The following is an 11,040-nucleotide window of genomic DNA, read 5'->3' on the forward strand; positions in this document are numbered from 1 at the left end:
TAATTACGTGAAAAAAATATGTCAATTATAAACTTTATAATCATTAAAATATACATTACAGAGTAGTCATATGAACGGTAAAGTTTTCATAATATACAACAAAGTCAACAACCACAATGGGCTCCAAAACTAACGGCAAGGGAATTGGGCCACCTCACCGTGTCCATTCCCAACAGAACCAGGCCCAGGCGCCCAGTAGTCCAACCGTTGTGCCAGGCTTCACCATACGCCTCTTCAGCAGCTCGTGGGCCTCCTCAGCATGCTTACATGGCAGGACCGGTTGGCGAATACGGATAATGGATTGGTACATGGATTCGGATGCAACATTTTATATGACTCATAACTCAGGAGTTCTATGCCCTTATTTAATTTAAGCACTAATAATTATATTTTAGTTGATAATGCTCAGCGGCTCAGAGCATTTAATTTCAATTAGCTATGATACATATAGAACGATATACTACCTCCGTAACAGGTTATGTGCAACGATTAGACATTTTTTCTCTCTGCTTTATATCAAATCGTTGCACATATCATGTAACGGAGGTAGTAACTTTTTTGCTTCCGCTCATATATAACCACTTGTACAACAGCAGTCAGCAGCGGGAGGTTCTCTATAAATTAATCTCGAAAAAGCTCGTGTTGATGACGGAATAGATACTTGGTGCCAAAAGTGGAACGGTAAACAACCAGCAACAACGGGAAATGCAGCCGGAGATACACAACACCGGTAACCCAAGCAAAGACGACAACAATAATCCACACCGGTTTGTTGGGCAAAAGGATAATAATAGACACGGTGAATGCCAACAATATTGCCAATATGGAGAAAAGAAGCATAACCAGTCCAACCATCAATTTCAACGGCAATGATACTAAGAAGTCATCTTCCGCATACGTCGAAGTCACAATAGATAGGAATGTTAAAATTGACGCAATTGAGCAAAACAAGGAGAATGCATCTGATATAACAAATACCAAAAATAGCTTCTCGTTCTTTTGCTTGTCTGGTGGTTGATAAATCGCTTGGAAGACTGCAGCTGCGACTAGAGTCGCGACAACCATACATGATATGGAGGTCTTACGCATCCATTTCTCCCCGTCTGTTCTTAATTGTTCATGTTCTCTGTTGAACATCTCTCGTGGCGTCTCCCTATCTTCCATTACTTCTGTATCTGTGATGCTTGCTTGCGGTTGAGGCGTTAACATTGAATTTTCTGTGATGCTTACTTGCGGTGGCGTTAACATTGAGTTTTCTGAATGGATGATTCTAGTGTAGTTATCGACTACGGACGATTATGGTCAACTACGATTACAGACTAAATCTCAACCGTTGATATTTTTTAGTGCTTAATCTTAGCCTTTGTAAAAAAATTAAAATTTTTTAAAAAAATCAAAGTCACACATCATTTAAATCATGACAAGTCAGCGCCCAGTCAGTGCCTAGTCAGCAAAGAGTTGTTTGATTTATTACTTTTTTTTTCAAAATATAAATTTTTTAATATATACTTATATTTTAGTATTTATCTTAATTTTAACGATCAATTGAAGAATTCTCATATGATTTATTTCAAAATCATTTTGATAGCTTCATAATCATATTGATAGTTTCAATCTTCTTTAATGGTGCACTCCACGCATCTTCAACCTTCAACCTTTATTTTTTTGTCCAAATCTCATCCTTAAATTATCAAAGTATATATGAGATCAATATTATTAATGTATAATCATCATATTTATGCATCAACTTATTAGCTAATGAGATTAAAATCAATTTACTTATATGTATACATAATTTGGTTAAGAAAATCATGTATTATCTTATGATTTCGTATTTAATTTTATTATTTATATGATTTTTCAGTAATACGCCATTGTTGAATGTTGAAGCTACAATACCATTGATGAACTTGGGAGTTAGTTTATGATGAAAAAATAATAATAATTAAAGAAAAAAAAATAACCTTAAAGACTTACGTGTTAAATATAGAGTAAAGATTTTATTGTGTTTGCCTTGTAGTCAAAGGATAACAATCAGTTTCCATTCAAAAAAAAAAAAAAAAGGATAACAATTAGTTTCCTTATAGTATGCCTACTATTACATCTTATGAACTTAGCTTGTTTATTGGCTGAATTGGTGTTTGTTACTCCGATATTGAAGGAAAATATTCCCTCATCATTTACTATGTAATTTTGTCTTTTTATTTGATCTAGAGGGCATTACTTTGGGAGGGAATATGTGACAAAATATTTTTCTATATTTTATTGTTTCAGTTTTTTTAATTTTTTGAAAACCGCCGAGCTAGTGCATATATTAATCAAGGGACAAAGTGTCCGAGAGTACATAAGGAGAAATCTCCGTAGGACATACATCGACCCAAACTTGTTCAACCCCATTCGGCACTAACTTAGCAAGATGGTGGGCAACGATATTACCCCCTCTTTTAACATGAGACCAATTGAAGGATACGAAATTACTACTTAGGGACAGAATATCCTCTAAAACCCCGTCGAAATCAGAGTAATAAATTGCTGCTTTGGATAGACGATTGATCAAAACTTGACAATCTGATTCAAGCATAGCCCTCTCAACTCCAAACCTCCTCGCCAGCTTGATTGCAAAAAGCATAGCCTTCCCCTCCGCGATCTCAACAGGCCAATTTGCACGCACCCTCCTAACTGCAGCAAATAAGACTTTGCCATGGCTATCACGAGCAACAGCCCCCATCCCCACCCATCCCTCAGCAGCCAAGCAAGCATCCGAATTTAGCTTCACTGTACCTGCAGATGGGGCTTTCCACGAGGAGCTGCTAGCTTTAAATGGGGCAGCAGTGCCTTTGTATATCATCTGAGTATACTTGCCGTGTTCCTCGACCAACCTGTTCACTCTAGCTACAAGAATCGAGTTGTCAGATTGCTTTTTGTCAAAGACCCATTGATTTCTTTCGGACCATATCACCCAAGCAAGAAACGCAGCTCTCTGTTTTAGCCTAGCATTTGACCCTCTCCACCGCACCAAGAGATCACACATACTCCCCTCTCTGTTTGAAATCAGCTCATCACACCCACACTCACTCCACAAATTCTGCACTCGAAAGCAATCGAACAAGGGCATGCTCACTTGTCTCATCTTCCACGCCACACCAAGGACACAAAGCCTCCTCTAGTAAGAGACGCCTCCGCAGCAAATCTTTGGTAGGCAGAGTGTTGAGTCCCTTAGGTTTTGAATGATGACAAACAGCTATGGGAAACAGGTTTTAATAAGTGTTGAAAACAGTTGGTTGGAACCAGCTATAATAGAACACTGTTTCCCTAGATAAGTTATTGACTATATGAGTTATCTATTGAACTAACTTATCTATATACAGGAAGCAGTTAGATGATAAATGTGCTATGTACTGATGGGGAACCAGTATGAACCGTTTCCTCGAGTGCTATGCGAAAAAGCAGTCACTTACTTTATATTGTGCATTAACCTTGTTGAATGTGCAGTATATAAGTTGATTCCAAGTCTTGAAGCAGATAGGACTTTCGAAGAGATTGAAGAAAGATCCATTGGTTACAATTGAGGTTATTCAAAGAAGGTTTTCAAGACTTGAAGTTTACATGAAGGAAGACTATATCACAAAAGAGTTATTTAGGATCTTCATGTAAATGCTCCGTAGTATAACTTATATAATTGAGTATATAAAGTGCTTTTAGTATATTAAATATCGTTATGAAATTTGGTACAAGGTTTGGAACAAATTTCATAACATATTCAGTTCAGGGAACCAGGCCAGGGAACCAGGTTAACTGAACAGATTATTCAAGCTGCCGTTTTTACAAAGATTTTATAAAAAGATATTTTCCGAAAAATATTGATTTAAAATATATCCAAGCAGCTAAGAATAAGATGATATTTTTGGTTAGCTAAAAACTAGGAAGTATTTTATCTTAAATTGATTTTATCTTGTGATCAAATCAATTAAGATAAATACTTACCATAAATCGTATATATCTTATATGCATGATTTAAGGTAACTAGGGTTTAGCTAACTAACCTATAAAAACACATCTTATTCTGAATAATCAGACACATCTCTCACGAATTAAAAGAGTTATTATTTTGAGAGCTTAAAGCACTAATTCAATTATCAAGTCATATACAAGAGCATTCTAGTACTTAAATATTTTCTCTTAATTAGCTTCGTAGAAGTGAGATCAAAGGAGAGTTCTTGATTCTTGTATTGAGTCTTTAACAAAGGGGTTAAAGGCTGGGTGAGTGTTTGTGAGTTCAAACACATTGGGCTTACGAGTGTAAGTCGAGAGCACACTCGGAGTAGAGTGTAGGGTTTGCTGGTTCCCGGAGTAGGGAAACAGCAGAGTGTTCTTTGTCTTTGTTTTTCGGAGTAGATTAATAAAGAACTTAGGATAGGAGGACGTAGGCCTGAGTTGGCTGAACCTCGTTAAATTTGTTGTCTTCTTTATTGCTTATTTATATTCCGCTGCGTACGGGAACCAGCACAACTGGTTCCTCACACATAATCCGAAAAGAAGCAAAATTAGCCAACGATTACTTAACACTCAATTCACCCCCCCCCCTCTTGAGTGCCCATTGAACCTTCAATTGGTATCAGAGCCTAAGCTTCTCGAAAGAGTAACATCTAGAGGAGTTAAGAATGAGTACTCAAGAATTAAGTGCAATCGGTTATGACAACAAGTCACCCAAGTTTAATGGAAATAATTATGCTTGGTGGAAGAACAGGATCCAGAATGTTATCATGGGTATTGATTATGAATGCTGGCTCGTAGTTAAAAATGGTCCAAATATCATTCTCAAGACAGATGTTGAGGGGAACCAGGTTCCCAAGAAAGATAGCGAATTGGTCACTGCTGATTACAAGTTGCTGGAGAAGAATGCTAAGGCAATGTCAATACTACAACAAGCAATAGGTGAGACCGAAACAAATCGTATATCTGGCTGCAGTAGTGCTAAGGAGATATGGGACACCCTTGAACTTGCGTTTGAGGGAACCAGTGAGGTAAAACGGTCTAAAATTGATTTAATCATGTCTAAATATGAATTGTTTGCCATGAATAAAAATGAAAAAATCAATGATTGCTTTCGTAGGTTTATGACTATTGTAAATGATCTTAGATCTCTTGGTAAAAATTTATCTGACGAGGATCTTGTGAGAAAATTATTGCGTAGTTTAACAGATGCATGGACAGCCAAGGTAACAGCAGTATATGAAGCAAAGGATTTGTCTACCTTGTCTCTGGAACAGCTGATTGGTTCCCTTATGACTCATGAGATGCTGATTGACTCTAAGTCTGAGAAGGAACCAGCAAGAGGCATAGCGCTTAAGGGAACAGTAGAAGATGATGAAGATGAAATTAGCATGATTGCAAAAAGATTTGAGAGATCTCTTCGAGATCAAAGAAAGAATTTCAAAGGTAAGCATTTTAAAAACTATAAAAAATCTAACTCTAATTCTTCTTCTACAGGATGTTTCAAGTGTGGAGAAAAAGGACATCTTATTCGAGATTGTCCTAAGTGGAATGACAAACAGTCTAAATCCGGAGATAAACAAGCATACAAGAATGCCATGATAGCTTCCATGTGAGGAGACTCTGACTCAGGGTCAGATGAAGAAGAAGGATCACCCAACTCAGATGTTTGCCTAACTGCCTTTACAAACATCAAGGAAAACAGCACTGGTCCAGGAACCAGAGGGGGAACCAGTACATTCAACAAATGCTTTATGGCAAAGAAGGATGTACTACATGAACGCAAGGTAAGCTTAGAGCAAATTAGAGAAGATATGCATGAATATGATAGAGAAAATATGCTTGCTTGTATTGATTCCTTACTAGATGAATGCTATAAACTAAGTGAAACATACATAACTTGCAAAAGAGAATTAAAAGAAAAACGTGGTGAATGTAATATTGCTATTGCTAGTTGTGATCATCTAGAAGGAGTCTGTTATGAACTAAAAAATCAAGTAGCAGAACTAGAGGTTGAATTGGACAAGTGTAAAGTGGAACTAGAAAAGGAAAGATCGTTTGAACCAATTGATGGTGAAGAGGATCTGACCTCCTGGTTCCCTAGAGACTTATCAACCACTAGTGATACTCTTGATTTTTCAGTAGCTATAAGTAAAGCAAATTCGTGTACTAGAACTTCCTTGTTGAAGGCCTTTGAAACATTGGCTTACAACCTGGAAAACTCTCACAAGGAAATTGCTTCACTTAAAGCTGCACAGTTCACTGTTTCCCCTACAGGTACCAGTGTAGATGTCAGTAATACGATTGATAAGTATGAAAGTAATATTTGTGATTTGCATGCGGAAATCAATCAACTGAAAAAGGACAAGCAACCAGTGGTTGTTGACATGTCTATTGACTCTATGGTTTCAAAGCTTAATCTACAATTCGAAGCTTTAAAAAGTAACTTTGATTTTCTTAAAGAGAAAAACGAATTGTTAACTAAAACACTTGAAACCAGAGAAAAAGAACTTAATGATAGTCATAGACATGTGGACAAATTATTGAATGCTCAAGAATCCTTAAATTACCTGACTTCATCAAGAGGAAACAGAGGAAAAGTTGGTCTTGGTTATACTAGACAGAGAACCAGGACTAACTGGTCTCCCAGAGAAACCACCTGGATCAAAGAATATCAACGAGGCAAGTATGTCATGACTAAAGAGATGCATGTGTGTTTTCATTGTGGTAAAAATGGACATAAGATACATGAATGTCCAGCTAAGAAAATTAGTGCTAATAAGAACAGCAAGGGTGTAAAATATGTGTGGAGAAGAAAGGATCAACAAGATGTTAATGTTGTTGAAAAGGGACCCAAGTATGTTTGGGTTCCTAAAACTAATGTTTGATTTGCTCTTGCAGGCTAGAGTGAAGGGAGACACCTATTGGTATTTGGACAGTGGTTGCTCAAGACACATGTCCGGGGATAAAGATCAATTCCTTTCACTAGTGGCCTTTGATGGAGGAAGTGTCACCTTTGGGGATAACAGCAAGGGAACCATCACTGGTTTAGGTAAGGTTGGTAAGACACTTTCTAACGCAATAGATGATGTTTATTATGTTGAAGGCTTGCAACATAATCTCTTGAGTATTTCTCAATTATGTGACAAAGGTAATAGAGTTGAGTTTCAAGCCAACCTATGTCACATAGTTAACTCACAAACAGGAGAACTTGTATGTGAGGGAACCAGGAAGCATGATGTTTACATCACCTTCTTAGATAAAATCCCTCAAGACAAGTCCATCTGTTTGAGAGCTGTCTCTGACAATAATCAATGGATTTGGCATAAGAGGTTTGGACATGCTAGCCTAACACTTCTAAACAAACTTAAAATACGTGACTTAGTTGTAGGTATTCCTAACATTAAGTATGAAGCTGATAAAGTTTGTTCTGAATGTGTAAGGGGGAAACAGGTCAAAATTTCTTTTAAGCCTAAAACTATTATGAGTACCAGCAGACCCTTCGAACTTGTACATATTGACTTGTGTGGTCCCATGAGAGTACAAAGTCGAAGAGGTCATAGATATGTCTGTGTTATGGTTGATGATTATTCTAGGTACACTTGGGTAATGATGTTACACACAAAGGATGAAACGTTTGAAGAATGGGTAACATTGGTGAAACAAGTGGAGAACCAGCTCACCCACAAGCTGGTCTCGGTAAGATCAGACCATGGTACTGAATTTGATAATGCTAACTTTATTGATTATTGTAGGGAACATGGAGTTAATCGCAACTTCTCAGCCCCTAGAACACCTCAACAAAATGGTGTTGTAGAAAGGAAGAATAGAACTCTTGAGGAGATGGCGAGGACGATGCTCATTGAGAGTGGTCTCCCAAAGAGTTTTTGGGGAGAAGCTGTTGACACTGCTTGCTATATATTGAATAGAGGTCTCATTAGACCAAAGTTAAATAAGACTCCCTATGAACTTCTTAAAGGTCGAAAGCCCAACATCACATACTTTCGTGTCTTTGGATGTAAATGTTATGTGCATAATAATGGGAAGAATCAACTTGATAAGTTTGATCCTAGAAGTGATGAGGGAATCTTTCTTGGATACTCTTCTCACAGCAAAGCATATAGAGTCTTCAATAAAAGGACTCTTTGTGTTGAGGAGAGTGTCCATGTCATTTTTGATGAATTTAACATGTCTTCTGAGATTGCGCAGGTACAACCTGATGAAGTGATTGGATTGATAGATTTCACGGGGAACCAGTATACTGGTCCCACGGATGAAGTGCAAGCAGATCTAGGCCTACCAAATACTCCACCAGATGATAATGATGAAGTGCCTAGAGAAGAAAATGAAGATAATGAGGACTCTGAAGGGGAACCAAGTCCTGATGGTTCCTCAAATAATAGACAGGTAATGAGTTCAGGGGGAACAGAAGAAGGTACCACCCCTGAACCTGAGGTAAGTAATGATAGAGGAAACAGCATGAATGTGAATCCTCCTGGCTCCTCAGAAGAAGGAGAGATCCATGAACATGCCGGTTCCCAACCTAATGAGAAAGCACAAAACAGTCTTAATTTTAAAAGTTATAGATATCAATCTTCTCATCCCACTGATCAAATAATTAGTGATATAAATAAGGGGATTCAAACGAGAACAAATGTTTTTCAAAACTTTTGTGCTTTCTATTCTTTCCTGTCTAATGTAGAGCCTACTGACTATAAAATGGCATTGACTGATCCTGATTGGGTACTAGCTATGCAAGATGAGTTAAATCAGTTTCAGAGGAACCAGGTTTGGCACCTGGTTCCCCGTCCCAAGGAAAGATCAGTCATTGGCACTAGATGGGTCTTTAGAAACAAGTTAGATGACCTTGGTACTATAGTCAGAAACAAAGCAAGGCTAGTGGTGCAAGGGTACAATCAACAAGAAGGAATTGACTATGATGAGACGTTTGCACCAGTAGCTAGGCTAGAGGCTATTAGGATTTTAATTGCTTATGCTGCTCACATGAATTTTAAGCTGTTTCAGATGGATGTAAAGACTGCCTTCCTCAATGGATATTTAAAGGAAGAAGTATATGTGGAGCAGCCACCTGGTTTTGAAGATGCACTGTTCCCCCAACATGTGTACAAGTTGGACAAAGCATTATATGGGTTGAAACAAGCTCCGAGGGCTTGGTATGAAAGATTGTCCAATTTCTTGATGGCAAATGATTACAAGAGGGGAACAGTAGACAAGACCTTGTTCATAAGAACCAGGGGGAAACACTTGATTGTAGTACAAATTTATGTTGATGATATTTTATTTGGTGCTACTAATCAGGTTTTATGTGATGAATTTGCTAATCTTATGCAGAGTGAATTTGAAATGAGCATGATGGGAGAACTAGGATTCTTCCTAGGGCTGCAGATTAAGAAAATGGATGATGGAATAATGATCCATCAACAAAAGTACTTAAAAGAGTTGCTGAAAAAATTCGGCATGGAGAACAGCAAAGCTTATGATACACCTGTTCCCCCATCTACAAAATTAGATGCTGATCTTAAGGGAAAAGATGTTGAAGCTTCTCTTTATAGAGGAATGATAGGTTCTCTACTTTACCTAACAGCTAGTAGACCTGACATTGTGTTTTCTGTTGGTTTGTGTGCTAGGTTTCAAAGCAATCCAAAGGAATCTCACTTGAAGGCTGTTAGAAGGATACTTAGGTATCTTGTAGGAACAGCAAATCTGGGATTGTGGTACCCCAAAGGCAGTACCATTGATCTTATTGGATACACAGATGCAGATTATGCTGGTTTCTTAGTTGATAGAAAGAGCACATCAGGTATGGCACACTTTCTTGGCTCTTGTCTAATTTCATGGGGTTCTAAAAAGCAAAATTCAGTGGCCCTATCCACAGCAGAGTCTGAATATATAGCTGCAGCTTCATGCTGTTCCCAGCTACTGTGGATAAGGAACCAGCTGAAAGATTTTGGTGTTATTTATAAAAGTGTTCCTATTTTTTGTGATAACACTAGTGCAATCAATATTTCAAAGAATCCTGTGCAACACTCCAAGACAAAACACATTGAAATAAGACACCATTTTTTAAGAGACAATGTGGAAAAAGGATTGGTGGAGATGTTGTTTTGTAAAAGTGAAGATCAAATTGCTGATATCTTCACAAAGCCTTTGTGTAGAGAGTCTTTTTGTAGGTTAAGAGTCCTTTTAGGTCTAGTTAGATTTTAGGTATTGGCTTCAATTACTTCCTTCAATGATTGGTTAGAATGGTATTCTCTTGTATAGTGTGTGTACATACTTATGTTGATATCTTTCAAGTGTTGTGTAGATGGTTCAAAATCTCAAAAGGATTGAGAATCATTGTTGTAAGAAACAGGTGAAATCAGGCTGAATTGCCAGAAACAGCGTGACATGGTTCTATACAGGTACCAGCAAAGGGAAACAGCAGACCAGCTCTGATATGTCATCCGATAATATCTTTTATTTTCGGAAGATTACTATAAGATATTTCCTTTTGGAAGGAATTTATCTTATTTCAGTTATTTAATCTCATATAAAAGGCAAACATATCATATGCCTTATTTATAGTTGGTTGAGATAATTATGGTAAAAGATAATTACCAAATTTTTGATTTCAATTTAAAAAAAAAAATATCCTTTACAGTTGCTTTTTATTGGCTCAACTAACTCTTTTCTTTCCTTCTTCTCTCTTTGTGCTTCATTGTTAAAAATATACACTAACCCTTTGTGCAGATCATCAATCATCATCACTCGAAATTCTCTTTCTCTCTCTCGTATGCTTTAAATTCATCATTGTTCATTCGGTTACTGTTCACTCAAGGAACCAGCTCAGTCTCAGGGGGAACATCAGAAGGAAGCTCAAATGTCCTTAAGCCCGAAGTTGGAGGAAATTCAGAAAAGTCAGAGTGAAGAGGATGAAATAGAGATTGTTGGTTACAATGAGGAGACACTCATTGTTAAGACCATGGTACGAAGTAGAGTAACTCAATCTTCATTAAAGAAGTTCACTGAGAAGGTGTAGGAGGAACA

General features: G+C 37.4%; 1 protein-coding gene across 1 annotated transcript; it reads right to left on the bottom strand.

Moving 5' to 3' along the window:
• Window positions 1–621: 621 nt before the first annotated feature.
• On the bottom strand, window positions 622–1,164 carry LOC110693085. Its single transcript, XM_021870212.1, has one exon. It carries the CDS (start codon window positions 1,162–1,164, stop codon window positions 622–624), a length of 543 nt encoding a protein of 180 aa, XP_021725904.1.
• Window positions 1,165–11,040: the final 9,876 nt, after the last annotated feature.

Source organism: Chenopodium quinoa, unplaced genomic scaffold (genome assembly GCF_001683475.1).
Source record: "Chenopodium quinoa cultivar QQ74 unplaced genomic scaffold, ASM168347v1, whole genome shotgun sequence".
Classification (NCBI taxonomy): Eukaryota; Viridiplantae; Streptophyta; class Magnoliopsida; order Caryophyllales; family Amaranthaceae; genus Chenopodium; species Chenopodium quinoa.

Bases quoted from the DNA above. Each gene is read 5' to 3' on its own strand.
- LOC110693085 (XM_021870212.1), bottom strand. From the start codon at position 1,164: ATGGAAGATAGGGAGACGCCACGAGAGATGTTCAACAGAGAACATGAA.